General features: G+C 36.6%; 2 protein-coding genes across 2 annotated transcripts in view; one reads left to right on the forward strand and one right to left on the reverse strand.

Annotated features, from left to right (window-relative positions):
• The window catches only part of LOC140846847 (bromodomain adjacent to zinc finger domain protein 2B-like), a 102,433-nt gene that overhangs the window by 53,856 nt on the left and 21,783 nt on the right, over nucleotides 1-26,794 (forward strand). Inside the window, exons 8-16 of the mRNA XM_073224893.1 lie at nucleotides 1,604-1,669; nucleotides 3,285-3,350; nucleotides 10,725-10,790; nucleotides 12,421-12,486; nucleotides 16,219-16,359; nucleotides 18,627-18,881; nucleotides 19,829-20,043; nucleotides 20,915-20,989; nucleotides 21,786-21,993. Coding sequence (XP_073080994.1) covers nucleotides 1,604-1,669; nucleotides 3,285-3,350; nucleotides 10,725-10,790; nucleotides 12,421-12,486; nucleotides 16,219-16,359; nucleotides 18,627-18,881; nucleotides 19,829-20,043; nucleotides 20,915-20,989; nucleotides 21,786-21,993 — 1,158 coding nt within the window. The remainder of the gene's footprint in view (nucleotides 1-1,603; nucleotides 1,670-3,284; nucleotides 3,351-10,724; nucleotides 10,791-12,420; nucleotides 12,487-16,218; nucleotides 16,360-18,626; nucleotides 18,882-19,828; nucleotides 20,044-20,914; nucleotides 20,990-21,785; nucleotides 21,994-26,794) is intronic.
• LOC118967922 (doublecortin domain-containing protein 2-like) overlaps nucleotides 12,231-26,794 on the reverse strand; it is a 114,586-nt gene continuing 100,022 nt past the window's right edge. Inside the window, exon 3 of the mRNA XM_073224901.1 lies at nucleotides 12,231-12,421. Coding sequence (XP_073081002.1) covers nucleotides 12,231-12,421 — 191 coding nt within the window. The remainder of the gene's footprint in view (nucleotides 12,422-26,794) is intronic.

The raw sequence follows: 26,794 nt of genomic DNA on the forward strand, positions 1-26,794 counted from the left end.
CAGGAGCAGAGGCAGTGGGAACTGACCAGGGCTCTGCACTCACTGTTTGACTATAGGGAAAATATTTATTTTCTAGGAGCTTCAATTTTCTCTTAGGTGAAAAGAAGATAATTTCAACTCCTGTATTGTTATTTTTTTAAATGATCAATTAGCTACTTTATATAAAATGCCCAGTTCATTGGATGGATACTCAGTATTATAAGGTGAACACATATCGTAATAATTTATAAATAATGTTTATTTCTGATATTCCTAATGAAAGTACTCCCAATGTACATCTATATAAATCACTCAGACGAAAACAAAGCTCTACACTGGGTGAGTTAAGTCCAAGGTTCTATACCTATTTCTGTGCTTAAGAGAATAATGAATGACTTTTGTTGACTTGATTAAAGATTAAATTCAGAGTATACTTAGGTCTCAAGTTCTAATCTAAATAAATATTTCAAATGTGGATCAAGTGCAGCCTTCTCTAAGACTTGGAAATAAAACAAAAGATACACTTGTATTTTTAGTTTTGGTGAGCTATAATCAAAACCCAGGATCACAATCAGCAAAATCATAGAATGTGATCAGTCTTCTAAAATCACAGCAGAAATTCCAGAAATCTCATTATCCTGTGCTTGATCCCTGCAAGGAATCAATAACATCAATGCAAAAAAATAAATAAAAATGTATTAAAGTATAGCTTCAAAAGGTACAACTAGCATCTGGAAATAGGGGTGGGTATAGTAATATACAGTAGTATAAAATGTGTTGGCTCTGAAAATCCTTGGATAGCTGCAATTTACAAGTAGGCTAATTTACGTGTATTTTTTTAAAACTATCCTCATCAGTGCCAATTTGGGACTTTCAAAGGGATTTATGAATGTAAAATTGTTAACGATGTGCTTATAGCATATGCAATGATTTTTTAAAATGAAAATGTAATGTTATCAAAATTTAGATTGCTGAATTCAAACAATAACTAGTACATAATATTTAGATAACGTGAGCACCACTTATAAGTTATTAGAAATTATTTCTGTATTTGGCTTACTGTAGTTATTGAAAGTAATGTCATTTATCATGTTACGGCAATTGTTAATACATACAATCGTGATGTACTCTGCACTTTTTTAAGCGTTTTTAATTTAATTGTGACAGTGAGAAAAAGAGCAAGTGCCTCACCTGTTTTATGCAAGAGTAGTTGTTTTTTTTTCATGTTCATGCAATGAGTGACAGTAACTCAGTACTAGCCTTAGGTGTCCTGATTTAGACTGTTTTATCCTACTTGTCTGTCGAATATTTATTTCCGAATGAGTATTACTTGTACTTGCAAATATTTATAAAGGCTTGAGTTTAATCAGCTTGGTTTATGTTGTTTGTATATGCTTATTTAGCATTTGTATTTTAAAATTGTTTTGAGACATTTTTATAAAGTCATACCAATTTAAGACAGGTGGCATATATATAATGTTAAGTTAAATAATTAAAATTTATATCCAGCATGGGCACCCTTTGGTAAATCTGTACTTATATCTTTAATTATTTGATTCCACTTAAATACCTTCCACCTAGATATTTAGTTTATTATCTTCAATTGTCATAATTTTTCCTACAGGAAAGAATTAGGAGAATACAACAAATCAGAATGGAAAAAGAACGTCGAGCCCAGCAAATTCTAGAGGTAGAATTCTTAAATTTGATATGATTAAAGTAATATAGTCATGTATTTTAAAGTCTGCAAAATGAAAATTTTATCAGTATGTTCTCTCACTCATACACATTAACATGTCCATCACAAATTATCTGTAATCATAATGCGTAGAATAAGAACCTCTCTGAACCTTACTACGCAGGTTTATCTAATCCTAATAGTAAAAATCCAGGAAATAAGTAAAGGAAAAAAAAGAAAGGGGAAACCTCTCAATAGCCAATATAGTCATAAAGATCATATGCTAAAACTCGTGCTCTCTACTTTTCAAAATGTCATTAAGTCTTATAGTCAGATACCTGCTTTTCATTTAGAAATGAAACATTCCAAAAGTAGAAGTAAATGTTCAATGTGGAAACAGTTTAGCCAGGTCTGTTTTCTGAGTTCTGACAGAACTGGGCTGACAGAATAGGGCTCAAGGACATGCTGGCAACAGCAAAAGGAATAGCTAAAAGACAGCAAGGGAAAATAGGAAAAACAGAAACTCCAAAGCCTAGCAACATCTGTAATCTGGTAGTTAAATAGGAAGCAATTTTCAACACCTTAAGGGCCAAAAGGCATTTCTGTTATCAAACTGTGTAGTATAGTAACTGATGTCAAGAATAACTGCCCGAGTCATCAAGAAAAAGCGAGATTATGTTAAGTGTACTGTGTCTAAGCTATACGTGTATATGTCCAAAATTATCCAAAGTACTTTTGTCCAAAATAAACTTTTTAATGTTGAGAATTATTATAACCCAAACCCTTAGCTGTGCAGGAAACTGTTGCCAGAAAAATTGGCTTATTCCCTGAGGAATGCTGTTAGCTGAGGTTTTCGCAGTTACAGGTTTTTTCCTTCTAAAAATACATACCCATTCTCTTACCCATTTCAAATTAATTTTAAAACCCTCCACATTGAAAATATTAAAGTACATTGGCAATTATTACTAGATAATTATGAAGCTACTAGTTAATGACTTTAAGATTATAAAGCTCAAATTTGATACCATGAGCTTGATATTCAGAGTGTGCTACATTAAAGGTTATATTTCCATAATATTAGGGAAAAAAACCCTTCAATTTAACCACAGTAGGTTAAACCGGGTTTTATGTTTCATTTAAGTTATAAATCTCAAATTTTAAGTATTACAAAAGAATCTTCAAATAAAGTAGAAACGTGCATGTTTAAATGCTACTTATTTGTCCTTTAACCTTTATTGTAAAAATCTATCCCGTTTTTCTAAACTTTCTACAGTTAGCATGTTTTACTTAAAAAAATCAGAGAACAAGCAAAAAATGCCAAAGCATCATTTTTTCTGTAAAGTAACACTCAAATTATTTCAGACTTGTTACAGAGCTTGAAGAAGAAAACCTGACATACTCTTACAATTTATGAATTTTTTTGTATATCTTAATTGTAGTCTATACATTAGAAATGAAATTAGTATGTTAAATGTAACAAATGGGGGGGAAATCTGTAATTGTCTACATACATGTTACATACTGTTTTGTACCTTGCGAGGCATGGAGCTCCATTTTCAAGTCTGAGGTTATATTCAGGTTGTAGTGGTGCTGTTACATGACTTTGAGACCTATTTTATATGCACAGGCTAAAAGGATAAAGAGGGAAGAAGCTGCAAAAGCCAAATTATTGGAGGCTGAGAAACGAAAACAGGTAAATTTAGAGGACAGTCAGAGTTTAGTTTTTTAAATTTATTTTCTTATCCTAAATCCACAACGACATGAAGAACATTATGTTTACTAGGCTCCCCACTTCAACAAAGTCCCACCAAAAATCCCCATTACAGTCACTGTCCATCAGCATAGTAAGATGTTGTAGAATCACTACTTGTCTTCTCTGCGTTGCACAGCCCTCACTGTGCCCTAACCGCACATTATACATGCTAATCGTAATGCCCCCTTTAATTTTCCCCCGCCCTTATCCCTCCCTTCCCATCCGTCCTCCCCAGTCCCTTTCCCTTCGGTAGCTGTGAGTCCATTCTTGGGTTCTGTGATTTTGCTGCTATTTTGTTCCTTCAGTTTTTCTTTGTTCTTATACTCCACATATGAGTGAAATCATTTGGTACTTGTCTTTTTCCGCCTGGCTTATTTCACTGAGCATAATACTCTCTAGATCAATCCATGTTGTTGCAAATGGTAGGATTTGTTTTCTTCTTTTGGCTGAATAATATTTCACTGTGTATATGTACCACCTCTTCTTTATCCATTCATCTACTGATGCACACTTAGGTTGCTTCCATTTCTTAGCTATTGTAAATAGTGCTGCAATAAACATAGGGGTGCATCTGTCTATTTCAAACTGTGCAGCTGCATTCTTAGGACAAATTCTTGAAAGTGGAATTCCTGGGTCAAATGGTATGTCTATTTTGAGCTTCCTGAGGATCCTCCATACTGCTTTCCACAATGTTTGAACTAATTTACATTCCCCCCAGCAGTGTAGGAGGGATCCCATTTCTCCACAACTTTGCCAACATTTGCTGCTGTTTGTCTTTCGCTGGTGGCGATCCTTACTGGTGTGAGGTGATGTCTTATTGTGGTTTTAATTTGCATTTCTCTGATGACAAGCAATGTGGAGCATCTTTTCATGTGTCTGTTTTTCCATCTCAATTTCTTCTTTGGAGAACTGTCTGTTCAGCTTCTGTGCTCATTTTTCAATTGGATTATTCACTTTTTGTTTGTCGAGGTGTGTGAGCTCTTTATATATTTTCAATGTCAACCCTTATCAGATCTGTCATTTATGAACATATTCTCCCATACTGCAGGGTACCTTTCTGTTGTAATAAATGTTTCCTTTGTTGTACAGAAGCTTTTCAGCTTAATATAGCCCCACTTGTTCACTTTTGCTTTTGTTTCCTTTTCCCGGGGAGATATGTTCATGAAGAAGTTGGTCGTGTTTATGTCCAAGAAAGTTTTGCCTATGTTTTATTTTAAGAGGTTTATGGTTTCATGACTTACATTCAGATCTTTGATCCATTCTGCGTTTACTTTTTTGTATGGGGTTAGACAATAATGTGGTTTCTTTCTCTTGCATATAGTTTTCCAATTTTTGAATGCTGTGGTTTTGTAGTAGAGCTTGAAGTTGGGGAGTTGAGATTCCCCCCACTTTATACTTCCTTCTCAGGATTGCTTTGGCTATTTGGGGTCTTTGGTGTTTCCATATGAATTTTTGAACTATTCGTTGCAGTTCATTGAAGAATATTGTTGGTAATTTGGTAGGGCTTGCAACAAGTCTGCTTATTGGTGTGGGGAGGATGGCCATTTCGACGGTATTAATTCTTCCTAGCCAGGAGCAGGGGATTAGTTTTCATTTGCTAGTATCCTCTTTAATTTCTCTTAAGAGAGTCTTACAGTTTTCAGGGTATAGGTCTTTCACTTCCTTGGTTAGGTTTATTCCTAGGTATTTTATTCTTTTTGATGCAGTTGTGAATGGAATTGTTTTCCTGATTTCTCTTTGTGTTAGTTCATTGTTAGTGTATAGGAAAGCACAGATTTCTGTGTGTTAATTTTGTATCCTGCAACTTTGCTGTATTCCGATATCAGTTCCTGTAGTTTTGGAGTGGAGTCTTCAGGGTTTTGTATGTACAATATCATGTCATCGGCCAATAGTGACAGTTTAACCTCTTCTTTACCAGTTTGGATTTCTTGTATTTCTTTGTTTTGTGTAACTGCTGTTAGTAGGACCTCCAATATTATGTTGAATAACAGTGCGGAGAGTTGGCATCCCTGTCTTGTTCCCGATCTTAGAGGAAAAGCTTTCAGCTTCTTGCTGTGAAGTATGATGTTGGCTGTGGGTTTATTGTATATGGCCTTTATTATGTTGAGGTACTTGCCCTCTGTACCCATTTTGCTGAGAGTTTTTATCATGAATGGGTGTTGAATTTTGTCAAATGCTTTTTCAGCATCTATGGAGATAGTCATGTGGTGATGTCCTTTTTGTTTTTGTGGTGGACGATGTTGGTTGATTTTCGAATGTTGTACCATCATTGCATCCCTGGAATGAATCCCACTTGGTCATGGTGTATGATCGTTTTGATGTATTTTTTAATTGGGTTTGCTAATATTTTTTGAGTACTGTTGCATCTCCCTTCATCAGGGATACTCATCTGTAATTTTCTTTTTTAGTGGAGTCTTTGCCTGGTTTTGGTATTAGGGTGATGTTGGCTTCATAGAATGAGTTTGGGAGTATTTCCTTCTCTACTATTTTTTGGAAAACTTTAAGGAGAATGGGTATTATGTCTGCTCTGTATGTCTGATAAAATTCTGAAGTAAATCCATCTGGCCCGGGGGTTTTGTTCCTGGGAAGTTTTTTGATGACCGCTTCAATTTCTTTGCTGGTAATTGGTTTGTTTAATTTCTGTGATTCTTCCTTGGTCAGTCTTGGAAGGTTGTATTTTTCTAAGAAGTCCATTTCTTCTAGGATTTCCAGCTTGTTAGTATGTAGGTTTTCATAGTATTCTCTAATAATTCTTTGTAGTTCTGTGGGGTCCATGGTGATTTTTCCTTTCTCGTTTCCGATGCTGTGGGTGTGTGTTGATTCTCTTTTTCTCTTAGTAAGTGTGGCTAGAGGCTTATGCATTTTGTTTATTTTCTCAAAGAACCAGCGCTTGGTTTCATTGATTTTTGCTATTGTTTTATTCTTCTCAATTTTATTTATTCCTTCTCTAATCTTTATTATGTCCCTCCTTATTCTGACCTTAGTCCTCATTTTTTGTTCTTTTTCCAATTTTGATAATTGTGACATTAGACTATTCATTTGGGGTTGTTCTTCCTTCTTTAAATATGCCTGGGTTGCTATATACTTTCCTCTTAAGACTGCTTTCGCTGCATCCCACAGAAGTTGGGGCTTTGTGCTGTTGTTATTTGTTTCCATATATTGCTTGATCTCTATATTAATATAGTCATTGATCCATTGATTATTTAGGAGCATGTTGTTAAGCCTCCATATGTTTGTGGGCCTTTTTGCTTTCTTTGTACAGTTTGTTCTAGTTTTATTCCTTTGTGGTCTGAGAAGATGGTTGGGTGAATTTCAATCTTTTTGAATTTACTGAGGCTCTTCTTGTGGCCTAGTATGTGGTCTATTCTGCAGAATGTTCTATGTGCACTTGAGAAGACTGTGTATCCTGTTGCTTTTGGATGTAGAGTTCTCTAGATGTCTGTTAGGTCCATCTGTTGTAGTGTGTTGTTCAGTGCCTCTGTGTCCTTACTTATTTTCTGTCTGGTGGATCTATCCTTTGGAGTGAGTGGTGTGTTGAAGTCTCCCAAAATGAATGCATTGCATTCTATTTCCTCCTCTTAGTTTCGTTAGTATTTGTTTCACATATGCTGGTGCTCCTGTATTGGGTGCATATATCTTTATAATGGTTCTATCCTTTTATTGCAGTGACCCCTTTATCATTATGTAATGCCCTTCTTTATCTCTTGTGACTTTCTTTGTTTTTAAGTCTATTTTGTCTGCTACTCGTACTGCCACACCTGCTTTTTTCTCCCTGTTGTTTGCATGGAATATCATTTTCCATCCCTTGACTTTTTGTCTCTGCATGTCTTTGAGTTTGAGGTGGGTCTCTTGTAAGCAAATAGATGGGTCTTGCTTTTTTATCCATTCTGTAACTCTGTGTCTTTTGGTTGGTGCATTCAGTCCATTTACACGTACGGTGATTATTGAAAGATGTCCACTTACCGCCATTGCAGGCTTTAGATTTGTGGTTACCAAAGGTTCAAGGTTAGCTTCTTTAGTATCGTACTGCCTAACTTAACTTGGCTTACTGAGCAACTGTAGACACTGTCTGTTGATTCTTTAATTCTCTCCTTTCTTATTCTTCCTCCTCCATTCTTTATATGTTGGGTGTTTTATTCTCTGCTCTTTTGTGTTTCCTTTAACTGGTTTTGTGTGTAGTTGAGTGTGTTTTTTGCCTTTTGTTAGTATTTGGTTGGTCTGGTTTCTTTGCTGTGATTTTGTTTTCTCTGGTGACATCTGTTTAGCCTTGGTAGTGCTCCCATCTAGAGCTGTCCCTGTACAATACCGTGTAAAGTTGGTTTGTGGGAGGTAATTTCCCTCAACTTTTGCTTGTCTGGGAATTGTTTACTCCCTCCATATTTACATGATAATCGTGCTGGGTCGAGTATTCTTGGTTCAAGGCCCTTCTGTTTCATTGCATTAAATATATCATGCCATTCTCTTCTGGCCTGTAAGGTTTCTGCTGAGAAGTCTGATGATAGCCTGATGGGTTTTCCCTGTAGGTGACCTTTTTCCTCTCTCTAGCTGCCTTTAAAACTATGTCCTTGGCCTTGATCTTTGCCATTTTCATTATTATGTGTCTTGGTGTTGTCCTCTTTGGGTCCCTTACGTTGGGAGTTCTGAGTGCTTCCGTGGTCTGAGCAACTAGTTTCTCCCCCAATTTTGGGGAGTTTTCAGCAGTTATTTCTTCAAGGGCGCTTTCTCTTTTTCTCTCTCTTCTTCTTTTTCTGGTATCCCTATAATGCGAATCTTATTTCGTTTGGAATGGCCACATAGTTCTCTTCATATTCTTTCATTCCTGGACATCCTTTAATCTGTCTCTGTGTCAGCTTGTCTGCGCTCTTGTTCTCTGATTTCTATTCCATTAATGGCCTCTTGCACCTCATCCAGTTTGCTCTTAAGTCCTTCCAGAGATTGTTTTATTTCTGTAATCTCATTCCGAACTTTATCCTTTAGCTTTTGCATATTTCTCCAAAGATCCGTCAGCATAGTCATGACCTTTATTTTGAGTTCTTTTTCAGGGGGATTCGTTAGGTGTATCTCCCCAGGTTCCTTCTCAGGGGAGGATGTCTGGGTTAGTCTGGTCTGTGTCAAATTCTTCTGTCTTTTCATGGCAATAGAGTTAGTTGTGGGGAGGTGGTGTGTATGTCGGCTGGGAGAATGTCCCTTCTTGCTCATTTGTGGCCTTTCTTTTCTGGGAGAACGGTGACCCCTAGTGGCTCGTGCTGTGTAGCTGCCCGCAGACGCGGTTTCTTATTCATGCCTGGTGGTCGTGGAGGGAGCTCTGCTCTGGTGCCGTGCACGTGGCCGGCCTCAGGCTACTGTTCTGCTGTGGCGGAGCTACGTCGAATGGGAAATGGGAGGGAGGCTGTTTATCACCGTGAGGGGCCTCCGAGCTACACTGCCTCCGAGGGGGTTGGGACGTCCTGATCCCAGTTTCTGGGCCGATTGCACTGGGACGCTTCCGTCCGGCTGTGAGGGTCCTGTCCCTTTAAGGCTTTCAAAAAGCACTCCTTTTGTTTGTCCCAGGGGCTCCGGCTGCGTGGACAGCTTGCAGGTTTTACTGTCCCGTTTGTCTAGCATCCAGCTACCCACACACTGTGTCTGCGCTCCTGGTGTGGATGGCTGGGGCTGGGTGTTCAGCAGTCCTGGGCTCCCTCTCCCTCCCCGCTCTGATGCCTCTCCTCCCGTCACGATCTGAGGTGAGGGGCGCTCGTGTTCCCCCGGGCCGCAGCTTGTATCTTACCCGCTTCGCGAGGCGCTGGGTTCTCGCAGGTGTAGATGTATCCTGGTTGTTGTCCTGTATCTTCTGGCCCCTCTTTTAGGGATAGTTGGATTTGTTGTATTTTCAAAAATATGTAGGGTTTTTGGAGGAGATTTTCCCCAGTCTATTCACGCCGCCATCTTCCCTCCTTCCAATGTAATGATTCATAAATAATGCTTATCTCTGCTATTCCTAAAAAAAGCACTACCAAAAATGTATATGTACATCCCTATAAATCACTCAGACTAAAACAAACTCTACACTGGTGAGTTAAGCCCAAGATTCTATACCTATTTCTGTGCTTTAGAGATTAATGAATAACTTTTGTTGACTTGATTAAAGATTAAATTCAGAGTATACTTTGGTCTCAGGTTCTAATCTGAATAAATATTTCAAATATGGATCAAGTGCAACCTTCTCTAAGACTTGGATATAAAACAAAAGATACCTTGTATGTTTATTTTTCGTGAGCTATAATATTCAAAACCTAGGATCACAAACAGCAAAATTACAGAATGTGATCAGTCTTCTAAAATCACAACAGAAATTCCAGAAATCTCATTATCCTGCATTGGATCCCTACAGGGAGTCAATAACATCAATGCAAAAAGAGAAAGAAAAATATTAAAGTATAGCTTCAAAAGGTACAACTAGCATCTGGACGTAGGGGTGGGCATGGTAATATACGGTAGTATAATCCTAGGACAGCTACAGTTTACAAGTAGGGCAATTTAGATGTATTTTTTTAAAACTGTATATCCTCATCAGTGCCAATTTAGCACTTTGAAAGGGATTTATGAATATAAAATTGTTAACGATGTGCTTATAGCATATGCAGTGACTTTTTAAAATGAAAATGTAACATTATCAAAATTTAGATTGCTGAATTCAAACAATAACTAGTACATAACATTTAGATAATGTGAGCACAAATTATAAGTTATTACAAATTCTGTATTTGGCTTACTGTAGTTATTGAAAGTAATGTCATTTATCATGTTACGGCAATTGTTAATACATACAATCGTGATGTACAGTGCACTTTTTAAGCGTTGTTAATTTAATTGTGACAGTGAGAAAAAGAGCAAGTGCCTCACCTGTTTTATGCAAGAGTAGTTGTTTTTTTTCATGTTCATGCAACGAGTGACAGTAATTCAGTATTAGCCTTAGGTGTCCTGATTTAGACTGTTTTATCCTACTTGTCTGTCGAATATTTATTTCCGAATGAGTATTACTTGTACTTGCAAATATTTATAAAGACTTGAGTTTAATCAGCTTGGTTTATGTTGTTTGTATATGCTTATTTAGCATTTGTATTTTAAAATTGTTTTGAGACATTTTTATAAAGTCATACCAATTTAAGACAGGTGGCATATATATAATGTTAAGTTAAATAATTAAAATTTATATCCAGCATGGGCACCCTTTGGTAAATCTGTACTTATATCTTTAATTATTTGATTCCACTTAAATACCTTCCACCTAGATATTTAGTTTATTATCTTCAATTGTCATAATTTTTCCTACAGGAAAGAATTAGGAGAATACAACAAATCAGAATGGAAAAAGAACGTCGAGCCCAGCAAATTCTAGAGGTAGAATTCTTAAATTTGATATGATTAAAGTAATACAGTCATGTATTTTAAAGTCTGCAAAATGAAAATTTTATCAGTATGTTCTCTCACTCATACACATTAACATGTCCATCACAAATTATCTGTAATCATAATGCGTAGAATAAGAACCTCTCTGAATCTTACTACGCAGGTTTATCTAATCCTAATAGTAAAAATCCAGGAAATAAGTAAAGGAAAAAAAAGAAAGGGGAAACCTCTCAATAGCCAATATAGTCATAAAGATCATACGCTAAAACTCAGTTCTTTACTTTTCAAAACGTCATTAAGTCTTATAGTCAGATACCTGCTTTTCATTTAGAAATGAAACATTCCAAAAGTAGAAGTATATGTTCAATGTGGAAACGATTTAGCCAGGTCTGTTTTCTGAGTTCTGACAGAACTGGGCTGACAGAATAGGGCTCAAGAACATACTGGCAACAGCAAAAGGAATTGCTAAAAGACAGCAAGGGAAAATAGGAAAAACAGAAACTCCAAAGCCTAGCAACATCTGTAATCTGGTAGTTAAATAGGAAGCAATTATCAACACCTTAATGGCCAAAAGGCATTTCTTTTACCAAACTCTAGTATAGTAACTGATGTCAAGAATAACTGCCCAAGTCCTCAAGAAAAAGCGAGATTATGTTAAGTGTACTGTGTCTAAGCTGTACGTGTATATGTCTCAAAATTATCCAAAGTACTTTTGTCCAAAATAAGCTTTTTAATGTTGGAAATTATTACAATCCAAACCCTTAGCTGTTCAGGAAACTGTTGCCAGAAAAATTGGCTTATTCCCTGAGGAATGCGGTTAGCTGAGGTTTTCACAGTTACAGGTTTTTTCCTTCTAAAAATATATATACATATTCTCTTACGCATTTCAAATTAATTTTAAAACCCTCCAAATTGAAAATATTAAAGTACATTGGCAATTACTACTAGATAATTATGAAGCTACTAGTTAATGACTTTAAGATTATAAAGCTCAAATTTGATAGCATGAGCTTGATATGCAGAGTGTGCTTCATTAAAGGTTGTATTTCCATTATATTAGGGAAAAAAACCCTTCAATTTAACCACAGTAGGTTAAACTGGGTTTAATGTTTCATTTAAGTTATTTAAGTAAAGGATTTATCTCAAATTTTAAGTATTACAAAAGAATGTTCAAGTAAAGTAGAAACGTGCATGTTTAAATGCTACTTATTTGTCCTTTAACCTTTATTGTTAAAATCTATCCCGTTTTTCTAAACTTCTACAGTGATCGTTTTATTTCAAAAATAAGAAAAAGCAAAAAATGCCATATCATTTTTTCTGTGATTAAGTTTTAAGGTAAAATAACACTCGAATTATTTCAGACTTTTAACAGAGTTTGAAGGAAAAAACCTGACATATACTCTTACGAATTTAAGAATTTTTTTGTATATCTTAATTGTAATCTATCATTAGAAATGAAATTAGTATGTTAAATGTAACAAACTGAGGGGAAATCTGTAATTGCATACATGTTACATACTGTTTTGTACCTTGCGAGGCTTGGAGCTCCATTTTCAAGTCTGAGGTTATTTTCAGGTTGTGGTGCCGTTGCATGACTTTGAGACCTATTTTATATGCACAGGCTAAAACGATAAAGAAGGAAAGAGCTGCAAATGTCAAATTATTGGAGGCTGAGAAACGAAAACAGGTAAATTTAGAGGACAGTCAGAGTTTTTAGTTTTTGAATTTATTTTGTTATCCTTAATCCACAATGTCATGAAGAACATTATGTTCACTAGGTTCCCCCCCTTGACCAAGTCCCCCCCACAAACCCTATTACAGTCAGTGTCCATCAGCGTAGTAAGATGGTGTAGAATCACTACTTTTCTTCTCTGCGTAGCACAGCCCTCCGCATGCCCCCATCCCACATTATGCCTGGTAAACGTAAGGCCGGCTTTCTGTTTGCCTGCCGTTATCCCTCCCTTCCCACCCATCCTCCCCAGTCCCTTTTCCTTTGGTAGCTGTGAGTCCATTCTTGGGTTCTGTGATTGTGCTGCTGTTTTGTTCTTTCGGTTTTTCTTTGTTCTTATACTCCACATGTGAGTGAAATCATTTGGTACTTGTCTTTCTCCGTCTGGCTTATTTCACTGAACATAATATACTCTAGCTCCATCCATGTTGTTGCAAATGGTAGGATTTGTTTTCTTCTTTTGGCTGAATAACATTTCACTGTGTATATGTACCACCTCTTCTTTATTCATCTACTGATGCACACTTAGGTTGCTTCCATTTCTTGGCTATTGTAAAATAGTGCTGCGATAAACATAGGGGTGCATCTGTCTTTTTCAAACTGGGCTGCTGCATTCTTAAGGTAAATTCCCAGAAGTGGAATTCCTGAGTCAAACGGTATGTCTATTTTGAGCTTTCTGAGGAATCTCCATACTGCTTTCTACAATGTTTGAACTAATTTACATTCCCCCCAGCAGTGTAGGAGGGTTCCCCTTCTCCACAACCTCGCCAACATTTATTGTTGTTTGTCTTTTGGATGGTGGGGATCCTTACTGGTGTGAGGTGATATCTGATTTTGGTTTTAATTTGCATTTCTCTGATGACAAGCAATGTGGAGCATCTTTTCATGTGTCTGTTGGCCATCTGAATTTCTTCTTTGGAGAACTGTCTGTTCAGCTCCTGCTCATTTTTTAATTGGATTATTCGCTTTTTGTTTGTTGAGGTGCGTGAACTCTTATATATTATGGATGTCAACCCTTTATCAGATCTGTCATTTATGCATATATTCTCTCATACTGCAGGGTTCCTTTTTTTCTAATGAAGGTGTCCTTTGCTGTACATATGCTTTTCAGCTTGATATAGTCCCACTTGTTCATTTTTGCTTTTGTTTCTCTTGCCCCGAGAGATACTAGGAAGTCGCTCATGTTTATGTCCAAAAGAGTTTTCCCAATGTTTTCATCCAAGAGTTTTATGGTTTTATGACTTAGATTAAGGTCTTTGATCCATTTTGAATCAGCGTGTTATTTTCTTTTAAATAAATGCTGCGATGGTATACCAGTATCAATTTATATTCAAAATAGAAAACTCAAAATGACTATATGAAATAATGTTTAGCACGAATATATGTATGTAAACATGTACTTTTATTGTAAGTGTATATTTGGTTCTTTATATATTGGTTTTTTGTGATGTCTTTAGCTCTTTAAGTAGCAGATCCCCCAACTCAGAAATGCAAAGTGTTGGATAATGCTTTGTACTGTGTAGTGTTTCTCGAGCAGAATGATCTCCCTAAAGCTATTTTGTGTTGTTTATAAGTTTCAAATGGCATCTGAAATCTGATTATGTCCTTAGATTATAACTTTCTCTTTGTTTCAATATTAAAAGGTGAAGCCTATAGAAACAAAAACCTAACTTTATCAGTTATTTACCAGTAATAAAAATAGTTACCTTTTAATTACCGGGATGTTGTTTGAGGGTTTTTTGAGGGGTAAAAAATTGGTTTCATGACTTTGTGATTTCAGATACTTAAAATTTCCTAAATACATCTTGAGTATTATTAACAAATGTGTTTATCTCTGCTTTTGGATACAATGTTTGTGTATAAATGAAAAATTGAAAACATCAATTATGTTTGTCCACGATATAAAATATAAAAAGTAGAGAAAAGACTGGCTATTTAATATTTTCAATGACTACTACTAGTCATTGTACTGTACTACTAGTACAGATGTTGATGTATTTTATTTATGTAGCATTTGTAGAATTAATCATTAATTCATGCTTAAATAAGTTTTATATGCTAAAGCACACCAAATATGTCCGTTAAAGTCAGATGATAATTTCTATAGTCATAAATAAAAAAACAATGTTTAGACCAGTGGGTGAGGAATGTTGAAATGATACAGACTTGAGAGTCAGGGAAAAGGATAAAAATCACTCAAAACTGTGCCTGGCAAATTGTACAGCTGAGAATTGAATAGGTGCATAAAGAAACAGGTGAATAAATTAGTTCTTCTGTCCACTCTAAGTTCACAGTAACATGAGAGACATTAAACAAATAATTGTCCCAGAGTTCAATAAATGCTATATTACGTGGAAGCCAAGAAAGAAATATTAAAGTGCCTGAAGTAGTTGTGGGAAGAGTAGGAAAAAAAAAAAAGGCGTATGTGTTGAGAAGGAGGAGCTGTGAATTCTAAGCAGGGCGGGGATGACATACACAAAGGTACAGCCTGATGACTGAGTCAGGGCCCTTGGGGTGGGAAGACAAGGGGCAGAGGGAGTCAGTTTTCACCTTGTATGAACACCTGTCTTAGCTTTGTTGCTGCTCCTCCGCTTTCTCCTCCTCCTCCTCCATCTTCAGCAGCATCATCACATCATCATCCAAGCAGTGCCTCACACTGTCAGGCTGACTTTTCTCCACCCAGCTGTGTCAGTGTGACTAGGGCCTGGCGAATGCCGGGAGGCTGACCTTGGGTGGGGCTGGGTTGTGACTGTCTATACATGCCATTTGAAGCTGGTTTCTTGAGTCATCTTACACCAGAACCACAGGATTTGCATTAGTCCTATACAGTTCATTAAAATTCACTAAATAAATTAGTGAGTAATTTGACTAAATAATAAATTAAATTAGTGGATAAGTTCACTAAATTCACTGAATTTAGAGACACCATGTTTCCCTTGAAGTATCTGTATTAGTAAACAAAAATGGATGCCTGTCGCCAAGTATTAAAGATCCTACTATTTTCAAAGATTTCTTGGAAATCTCCCTTTTATCCTAAAAATTGACCACACTTTTACCTTCTGTTCCATATTATAGCTATGGTTTTTTAATTGGAAAAAGTACTGCGTATCACTAGTTAAAAATGATGCCCAAGAATACACACGCACGCACACACAGAACACACAGTTGGCCTTTGAACAATGTGACATTAAGGAAACAACTCTGCATATAACACGTGACTCCCCAGAAACTTACCTACTCATAATAGCCTACCATTGACTGGGAAGCTTTACTGAAAACATGAGCAGATCATCAGCCATATTTTATGTTATATGTATTATATGCTGTATTCTCACAATAAAGGTAGAGAAAAGAAAATTTTTTCAAATTATTGCAGATCTCCAAAAAGTTACCAGTGTGTGTATTTTTTTTAAACCTGCATATAAGCGGACCCATGCAGTTCAGGCCTGTGCTGTTCAAGGATCAACTGCAGAAAAATATATACAGTCATAAGATTATTTTGAAATTCAAAGAGTGACAATACTGAAAAGCAAAATAAGTTATTTCTATGCAATCCTAAGTCTGTTGCTAAACCTGCTTGGACAGTTCTGTTCATGGACATAACACAGATCACTTTTTAAATTTTAACTGAAGGTTTTTCAAACATAATAATGGTTAAAGAGACTATGTGGGCATGGTTTTCTTTTTAAGGAAAAAGAACGGTCGAAGCAAGAAAAACGTGATGAGAATAGATTAAAGAAAGAGCTTAAACTAGAGCAACGAAGATTAGAATTAGAAATTGCAAAAGAACTAAAGAAGCCTAATGAAGACATGTGCTTAGCAGACCAAAAGGTAATTTATCATGTAAACCATTTCATTACTAAATTTAATGTTTCCTGTGTTCTCACCTTGTTCGTCTGCCAGAGCTGCCAGTACGAAGGCTTTCCCTTCCAGCTGGGCAGCGGATTTCTGTCTAGGTCAGTGTGCTTCTCCTGGATGGCCGCCAGTAAGTCTACTGACCTCCTGCACTGGGAATGGAAGTTCTAAATAAGTGGTGGAGTGCTGCCAATCTTTTTCGTTGAAATAAAAACACTGTACAAATCTACAAGGGTGAATGATAAACGTAGATAAGATTTCTGTTTCATTTGGTCCTTCCTATATGTTTAGATACAGAAAGATCTACCTTCTCCTCAAACCCCCTTAGATATTTAAATAAATCAGGATTTATAATCTGTAACCTCCTTCAGTGCTTTAGACTTGTTAGCTAACTGTCATTGAGTATGTCGACTACTTTCCAGGCACTGTGCTAAATGTTTTTTATGTATGAATTCTCCCATTTAATCCTCACCACAGTCCTGTTGAAGAGCTATTTATGCCCATTTACAAGTGAGAAACTGACACAAAGAGGTGAAGGAACTTGCCCAAGATGACAGAACTAATAAGTGGCACCTTGGACCCAAACTCCAATTTGTTAAACTCCAGGGTCCATACTGTTTATCACCTTGAAAGCCAAGAAATGTGTCCAGTCAGAGGACCTCATGTATTTTCTCTCCTGTTGTTTTCACAGACGTGTGATGTTGCTAAAATACGTAAAAGTAGAAATTTGGAAAGAGTGAGATAATCATGTTAACTGGCATAATTTACATACTTATTAGAAGAAATCAATTATGTTTGGCTATAGTTAAGATGGTATTTCTAGAAAATCATCAATAATGCATATTTCTGTAATACTGTCAATAATACTATAATTAGTCAATAGCATCTATATAATATGCCATGTTCATCTGATAATACAAAGAATGATTTTCTCTTTTCAGCTTTTTCTAAAGCACTTAATGCAAAAATATCCTAGTGGGGATTTAGTTATAATAATATTTTTACTTAGCACAAATGCTTTTAACTGCAAATAAAAGTATAAATACTAGTTTTAGTAAAACTGGATGTTTAAATTTTCCTACGTCCAGAGAGGGTACATAGGTTTAGTTGACACATTTAGTAGGCTCACAGTGAGCAATTTTTTAAAAATCCTAAATGACCTCTATTTTCTTGAATTTGTTACTTCCGTTTAAATCCATATGCAATAAATCAAATATAGAAGTCCATTTTAAGCCTTACTTTTGTTAGCTTTGTTATATAAATTTTTTAAATCATTTGGTATGTGTATGTCTGATATGGTTCAAGAAAAAAGATTCAGACAGACGGCTTTCAAATGGAACATGTAAGCTTTGTATGCTGTCAGATATTATCCATAGTTCTGTGTTTCCACACAGTATTACTAGAAAAGGTCATTGGATAGTTGTTTCAGTAAGTGCAGGGTGGAGGAACATTGTTTAACAAAGACCAGTGAAATAGAAATATTTAAAAGTTCATTTTTTTCTAATCAAAATTTAAAATACTTTTATTCAGTCTCATTCATGGACCTTATTGCCGTATTTACTTCCTTAATATTCATGACAACTGGTACTACAGTTTTGTCATTAAAATGTTAATATGTGAGCATATTTGAGAAGTAGCAAAAGAGGCTGCTTTCTAATGTTAGTGTTGAAAATCAATATTAGTGTTTTGCTACAAGCCTAGAGAATATTAGTTGCAGTATAACTGGGTTCTTGATAGGATCATGGGTTCTGGTCATGTGGACCAAATAATTTATCTGCATTAATCAGCCAAAGATGGTACCAATCTCCCATCGGCCCATAGATACACGGTAGTTTCTGAGCTACCAAAAAAGCATTAATTATTATTCAGTCTCCATCATTAGAAGAAATTAGTACATGTGCCCTACTTAGTATGTCCATGGCCAAGTACTTTTGAAATGCTTATTTCTTATGTTGCTCCAGTTATGTAACCCATGTTCTATCAATATGTTAATTAAAATTTGTGTTCTTTTTTCAGAATTCTGAGTTCGTATTGAGTTCAACTAAAATTTATTGATGGTTGCTTGGTTTCAAAATCCCGTGCTTAGTACTATGGGGTTGCAGAAATGCCCTCAGGGAATCCACAGTCTAGACGGAAAACCACTGGTAGAATTCAAGAGCAAAGAAAGACAGCAACTTGTTCTATTTCAGAAGATCTGAAGTCATAGCCTTTTTAGTTAATTAGTTTTTTATTTTATTTTTCAGCCTTTGCCAGAGTTGCCTCGTATTCCAGGACTTGTTCTCTCTGGAAGTACGTTTTCAAACTGTCTCATGGTGGTGCAGTTCTTACAAGACTTTGGTAAAGCTTTAGGCTTTAATGTGAGTACTGATATTCCAAACCTCAGTATTCTTCAGGAGGGATTGCTGAATCTAGGGGACAGCATGCGTGAAGTGCAAGACTTGCTTGTGAGGCTCCTGTCAGCTGCTGTGTGTGATCCAGGTCTAATTACAGGATACAAGGTAAAAAAAAAAAAATACAAAAAATTATTTTAATTTGTACCCTCAGTGCACTGAAAACTGGCTTTAGCATATTAGCAGAAGAGTGTATACACTGATCTAGTTTTTTCTGCATCACACAAAGTTAAGTGTAGATTTGCTTTCAGTTGCAAATGGTCCACATCTAGGAAAACCTGGTTCATAAAGCTTAGGGAATGTAGATATTCCCAGATTACTCTTATTTTTCTCTAGCTTCTGGCCAAAACCAAGCAGACTTAAGGAAAGTGATATTCAGCAAAAGAGAATTTATAAATCATAAAGAATTAAAATTTATGTATGCCTTTTGAAATTATGCTGTGTGCTCTCAATCACTGTGAACAATTGAGGCTAATGGCAGCACCTCTAAGATCAGCATGTTAAGACTCTGTACCTCTCAGTGGATACTCAAGAAATTCAAATGGATCATAATTCCAGCTAAGATACACATTTCAGTCAGCTTTGCTGTAGATAATATGATGGAGAGAGAAGTTTCCAGGTGCACCAGTTGCTTGTTCTTCCATTTTCCTATTTAGTATACCAGACAATAAAGTCCATGACACTCTAGAGCTGGAAAAATGCAACAGTAGTGCCCCTGGGCCTCCGGCAACCCGTAGTGATAGAACGTCTAGATAAAGCCTTAGAAAGCTTGAGATAGTTTCTATAGTCAAAGAAAGTATGATATCTACTTATCAGTTCACATACTCTCCTTCCTGCCTGTTAACCAAGGGTCTAAAGAAGGAATAGAAGGACACACGTACTCAAATACCTGTCTATCATCTGTTGTCTATTTTTATCTTCACTTCATTTAACGTGTGAATAAAGCCCTTTTCAATAATATATAGATAATATAATAAAAACATTTTAAAATCTTAATTGTTTTTATGTTCTGTACGGTTAGGATCAATACTGACAAAAATGCCAAACTTTTATAGGCCGAAACAGCTCTTGGAGAACATTTGCTGAATGTTGGTGTGAATCGAGACAATGTTTCCGAGATCTTGCAGATCTTTCTGGAGGCCCGTTGTGGACAGACTGAGCTCACCGAAAGCCTGAGGACCAAGGCCTTCCAGGCCCACACTCCGGCCCAGAAAGCCTCGGCGCTGGCCCTCCTGATCAGCGAGCTTGCCTGCAGCAGGGGGGTGGCCAGGTGAGCCTGGGCCTGGACTTCTCTGGTGCTTCCTTCCTGTTCTCAATTTGTCTAATCGAAATAATTTATATGACAAAGTAACACAAATGACCCATGCAAAATCCAAAGTTACAGAGTAGCATATAGAAAAAAAAAATCACACTTAATCTCACCATTCAGAGATGACTGCTACTACTACTACTACTATTTTAATGTATTTATTGCAGTCTGTTGAAAAGAATATTTGGATATTACTGCATGTTCTTTGCAACCATTTTGTTTACTTAATTCTGTTAATTATTCATATAAGGAAACAAAAATAGTTTTTTCTTACTATGGCACCAGAATGTAGCACCTTTGCAAGAATTCTGCATTTTTTCTTTCTTTGACATCTTTCAGTGATAAATAACTATGTGATTTTCCTTCATAGCCATTAATAGAATTATCCAGCTTTTTATTTTATTATGTGCTAATAACAATTTAATATTAGTTTATTGATGTATTGTACTTTTTAAAAACTTACATTTAAGAGTCAAAGTAAATTTTGCACTCTAGTATTTCAAGTTTTGGTGAACAAATCCATGTTCATCTTGTTCTTTCTATTCATTATTTTACATATTTTAATTATTGTTACTTTTAGTTCTTTTCCTTTCTAGGAAAAGGATCAATCTGTATATTTCAGAGCCATGCTTTTCTACCATTGGTGGACATACTAAGTCTTTCTTCTGTACATCTCTTAGCTGTGATACTGTATTGATATAATTTTTCACTTGTTTTCGCTACTCATTGACATCACTTTTACTTAGCAAGAAATGGCAACAGTTTACTCACCATGTTAACATATTGCATAATGGATTAATTTCTGTCTTGTAATAAATTTTTGCATTGACAGTGAAATTGACAAGAACGCTAATTATATGTCAAACTTGAGGAGAGATCAATGGATGGTAGAAGGTAAACTCCACAAGTAAGTGCTGTTTTATTAAAGTTAGTATACTGTTGCCCATTGTACAAATTCCCCAGTAAAACATAAATGCCAAACACAGAATTTAAAGTTTATTATGTCTAAGAAGTAAAAAAAGGTAAAGCTTAATTAAGATGAATTAAGAAATTAATAAAACCTAGGGTGAGAGTCTGCAATGGACAAAAGTTGTAATTAGAGTCATTGAACATCTTATGCTTCAAACTTAGAAAAAAGTCAGTTTACATTTTTGCTCCCAAAGAAGTGAAGCAATCACATTTTCTAAGATTGTTGTTGGCTATCAAGTTACTTTTGTCATAAGTAGAATCTGCTTAGAACTGCCACTTTTTAAAATTGCTTTCTAATTAAAGTTTGCTTTTGTAGAGTCTAAAATATCCAAATGTATTCAGAATTAAAGCTTAATTAGTTTCCCGCCAGGAAATATAATGCTGAAATTACTCAATTTCTATGTAAGAGGATATTTCTTTGCATAATTTGAACAGAAATTTATTCAGTCTGATAGCATGGGATCAGGAATTATCATTGGTTATTGCTAGAGTTAATTCTTTCAGCTAAGTTTTATTTTTTAAATATATTCTAATTCCAAAGAGATCCAGAATAATTCTTAAAAGTCAATATATTGTGTAATTTCTGGAAACATTTCTTAAATTTCCTTAATTCTAATTTTATTGCCATTGACTTATTACTCACCATAAGGCATTTTTGCTTAAAACTCACATTATTTTCTCAAAAAAGTATGAAGAGGTTTTCTTGTACATCATAATTGTGTTACATTTTAAAGGCTCCGAATCATTTATGCTAAGAAAGCAGGCAAGAGAGACACTTCAGGTGGCATCGATCTTGGAGAAGAGCAGCACGCGGCGGCCACCCCCACAGCAGGACGCAAGCGAAGAAGGAAGGGCGGGGACAGTGACGCTGATGGCAACGAGGAGGAGGAGGAAGCCAAGGAAGACAAAAAAGGAAAGAAAACGCATGTCTGTGAAGATGAGGTAATCAAGTTTAGGTAGATTTTATTACTTGACAAAGTTAACATAACATACTGAAAACAGCAGAATTTGGAGGTCAGGTGGATTTGGGTTTGAATTCCATTTTGACGCTTACTTGCCTCAGTTTCTTCATCTGAAAATGAATATTTATAACAATCACCTCGTAAAGTTTTTTGTGATGGTTTAATAATTGCCCACACATGGGATGGGCTTACACTGAATAAACAAAGTCAAGTTTTTCTTTTTATAGAACATATTGAGAGTTCTTCAAAGAACCATGTAGATGCTTAATTTCAGGTATCCTCTTTCATTCTGGTAAAATACTAACTTGTATGTGTACAATACTTGAAAGTATTGTCACATTTAGTGAAACTGATGTATTTCTCAAGCATCAGTTTATTATGTGCCTCGTTGTGGGCACTTTTGATCAAAGATGAGTAAGGTAGCAAAAGTCCTCTCTCAGTTTGCAGTCTCACTGAGGAAGATTTGCCATAAGAAAATGTAATGTACTACATGTTAACTGCTTTGCTGGTGGTATTTATTTACTCTGTGCTAGGCAGGCGGAAAGGAAGGGCATTGAACCTTTATGAGGAATAGGTCCTCAACAAAGGCTTTCTGGGCCCATTGGCTGAGGCTAAAAGGTGGGCTGGATGTTAACCTGGGGAAGAACCCGTAGAGAAGTGCTCAGGCAGAAAGAACAGCATAAACGGACGTAGAAATCTGAAACCACGATGCACTTTAAGTGACTGACAAGTGCTTCATTGTTATTAGAGAGCCTCCTAGCAACAACTGTGAACTAGGATTTACACTTTTTTGGTAGGAGGAGGCCATTGCTTCCTCTTTGTAAGTAACAGAATGACAGAGTCACACTTGCTTTTTTTAGTGGCTCACTATGGCAGCCCCATGGAAAATAGAAATAGATTTGGGGTAGGGCAAGATCAGAGGTGGGAAGGTCAGTCAGGAGATGTTGCAAGAGTTTAATGAGTTGTAGGGTCCCAAACTAGCCTGATGGTAGTTGGGAAGAAGGAGGAAAAGATTTCAGTAAATACTTAGGAAGAAGAATGAGTAGTATTTGAACTGGTAGGTTGATGGAAGGGTAGGATTCTACCTTGATTCCCAACCATCTGGTTTGGGAGGCTGCATGGTATTCTTGCCATTAACTGAGTTAGAGAAATCAGGAGGAACAGAATAGATGATAGAGGAGGAGGGGAGTGCAGAACAGATACTGGAAGACAAGAAATGATGGTGGGTTTATTTTGGACATCTTAAGTTTGAGGTGCCTATGCAGCAGTTCTGCAGTAAGTTGGATATAAGAATCTGAAAGCCTAAAGATGAGTTTAGTCATGAACATATAGATCTGGAAGTTACTCACACAGACAGTAGTTTAAAATCATGAGGTGGGTGATTTTTGTACAGGGGGATTGGTTTAGGGAACAGAGTAGTAGACTGAAGTTGGAACCCCAGGGGATGTCAGTATTTCAGAAGATCCTGTAGGGCTTCTTGTTGAAGAAGGAGCCATCGTAGAGGTAGGAGATGTCTGTAATGGGTCAAGGATCTCTGAGGCCATCACCAGAATCAGTGACTCACTAGGAAGACTCACACACACATCAGAATCAGCAGAGAGAAAAGGCATGTGAGCCACAGCCCAGAGGAAACCAGACCCACACTGTTAAAGAGTCTTTTCCCAGTGGAGTCACACAGGATGGGCTTAAGTCTCCTAGGAATGAGTTATGACAAGTATAAAACTCCCAGGAGAAAAACGTGTTCAGTATACACCCCATTGTTAGCACAGTTGGGTTCCAGTGAGCCAATCTATCAGCGTGGGAGGAAACCCTCTGAAATCCAAGTTCCCCGACACCAGCCAGGGACCAGCCTTGTACGTGGGCCTTTCAAAGGAGAGCAGTCAGACCTGCAATGTCAACTCTTTTCTACACATGTGGTAGTAGCAAAAATCAAGAAAACTGAACATTTCAAAAAGGAGGGAGTGATAAACAATGTTAATGTAGCAGGAGTCTAGTGTGGTGAGGATCAAAAGTGTCTGTGGGATCGGGCAAGGCAGAGGTCCCTGTGGACCAGTGGCAGCACAGTCGTTAGACGGCTCAGAGCAGAAGCCAGGCAGCGACGGATCGAGAACGATAGAAGGTGAGGTGAGGATGACTTCTGTAAGCATTGTGCCTCAGAGGAAAAGGTGGTTCCTAAAGGGGACAGATAACCAAGGATTACTGAGATGTGAAAGGCTAAATATGATTTCGGGTTGAAGGGAGTCAGTAAGAGAGGGGGTTGAAGATATAAAGAAAATAATCCATGGGGCAAGGTAGATAAACACTACTAAAATTTGTTACTAATTATTTAAATATCATTAATTTCTCTTAAACCACATGTATCATTTAAAGTGACTTTAATTGAATTATAGTTAGATTATAGGGTTTCATTGAGCAAAATCCTGGCAAATGTATATGTTATTAATGTGAGAAAAAGTTTAAAAACTTTTTAAGATAACAATTTTAGGACCTAAGAAGTCAAAATAACATTTCTTTTAAGTGATTTTAGAATTATCTGTTACGATGAAGAACTGGTAGCCACTTATCAATTGCCTTAAAAAATTTAACTATTTAATGAGCCCAATGATAAGATAGCTACATTATTCCTCAAAACAGGTTTAGATTCTTGATTAAAGTTCAGTGAGAGTGCCAGGAATTAAAACTCCCTAGAAGATTAATTTCAGGGAGCCTTTCCGTTGAGACCCGTGTGATCGCTTTCAGTTAGAAGGTCCTGCCCTTGACTAAGTCCATCCCCCTTTGTCTCAAAGATGATTCCCTCTTCTCCACACTCCTCATTCCTTCAGCACATGGAGTCTGTATACCTAAACCTTCGAATTGTGTTGAAACCTACCTGAGCTCTAAGTTCACAAGTTGGCCTGGTAACAGGTTATGTGGATGATTGAACTTTGACACATAGGACACACAATGGCCTCTCTTTTGGTTGGGAAATCATGGAGAACCACGGCAGAGACGAGTTCTTTGTGCCTAGTCTCCTTGCCTTTCTCTCTGACCTTTCAAGTTCTACACATCTTTAAAATTATAAGGACTATTAGTCAAAACTCCTTTGCTTTAAACAAACCTTAGTAGACACTTTACTTCCTTTTCATCTTAGGGAGAGTCTTAGAAACAGCACTAAGTTTATTTGACTGATCCATAGTTACTTTGATGTCTTTTGCAAGTATTTTTTATTACTGTTGCTTGAATTGTATTTTTGTGTAAGCGTCCTATCAAACATTTGCCCTGCAAGTCAAAAGATCACTTTAGAACCATACAGACATGTAATTATGTAATTATCTATTTGAGGGTCATTGGGCTTGTTCTCTTTTAAGGCTTCTTTCCTGAAGTAGAAATTGTGTTACTGTTAGCACAAATAGTGTGCCTAAGTGCCTCTGTAACTTGCTCCCCTAAACTGAATGAAAAGTAGATAAATGATAGCTAATACTAAAGCTTCTTTTCATTTCCTTTTGTTGGGGAGATAACTACTCATCCAGAAATACCTGCTCATGAGTGGTTGGTGGCAGTGTGGCTTTTTAAAAATGCTTCTAGAAAATGAGCACCGGAAACAAATTTTACTTTTTTAAACCTAAGAAGTACCTGCATTTTCTAGATACAATTTTCAGAAAGAGGGAAAGTAACCAGTTTGCACACTGTGTGCCTGGAAGTTTGCTGGTTACTTTCAGATCTGTTCTTCTTAGCCCTCACAGATGCCCCCATGTTACAGAAAATGTTATTATCAATTTACAGTTAAGGAAATAGTCTTAGAAGAGTTAAGTAGTTTGCCCATAGGAAGTAGCGTGGCTAAGATACAAAGAAAATACATGTACCTTTTACTTTATGCTTACCCTCTAAAACATATAATTTGGTGGTGGTTTTCCTATATATTCATTTTCTAGAATGAAACATTTCATGTAATCACCAGTAAAGTACCACTTATGAAATTAGTAATATATATTGTAGGGATTATTTTTCTTCTATAAGCTCAATGTGTTCAAAATATAACTTAACCTTCTTTGCCCTAAAAATGACTTCTTCGGTGAATGGTGCCAGTATTTTTGCAGTCTCCCAGATTTAAACTCTTACCATAATTTACTCCTTCCTCTGTCTCCCTCACCCCTCTCTGCCTCATCCCCATGAGTTACCATGACTTAACAGTTGTAATTAGGTAATACTCTCGTACATCCATGTGCTTTTCTCCGTTTCTGTATCTTTTACCTATGTAAGTCCCACATTCTCCCTCCCTCTTGAATCACTGCAGTGGAATACTAACCAGATTTGACAATGTTAATCCTTTTCCTGCTTCAGGCCATTTTAGGACTATTGCCGTATTATCTTTGTAAGCATAGTTCTCACGTTTAACCTCCCTCCAAGGATCACGTTATTGACCATGGTCAAGCATTTATAGCTCTAGATCGTTTAACCCTGAACTCATCCTTGCCTCATCTCCTGTCTTACCTCTTCATGTACCTTTCATGTCAAGATACATCAGACTCTTTCTGGAATGCCCTGCCCTTTCTCTGATTGATCGAATCCGAACCATTCTTCGGTAGCTAATGAGGACACAACTTCTTCCATGTAGCCTCTCTCGGTAAAGATTCCCACTAAAAGCAATCTCACCCTCTCCTGAACTCCATGACTCTTACATCTCTACCTCTTTTGGGGTCCCTATGGCTTCCTCTGTGTAGTGGTTTTTATTTTCATAGTGTGATGTGCATGTGTCTCCCTACCAGATTATGAGTTTACAAAGAACCGAGAGCTGAGGCTGA

The sequence above is a fragment of the Manis javanica genome, chromosome 16, assembly GCF_040802235.1.
Source record: "Manis javanica isolate MJ-LG chromosome 16, MJ_LKY, whole genome shotgun sequence".
Lineage (NCBI taxonomy): Eukaryota > Metazoa > Chordata > Mammalia > Pholidota > Manidae > Manis > Manis javanica.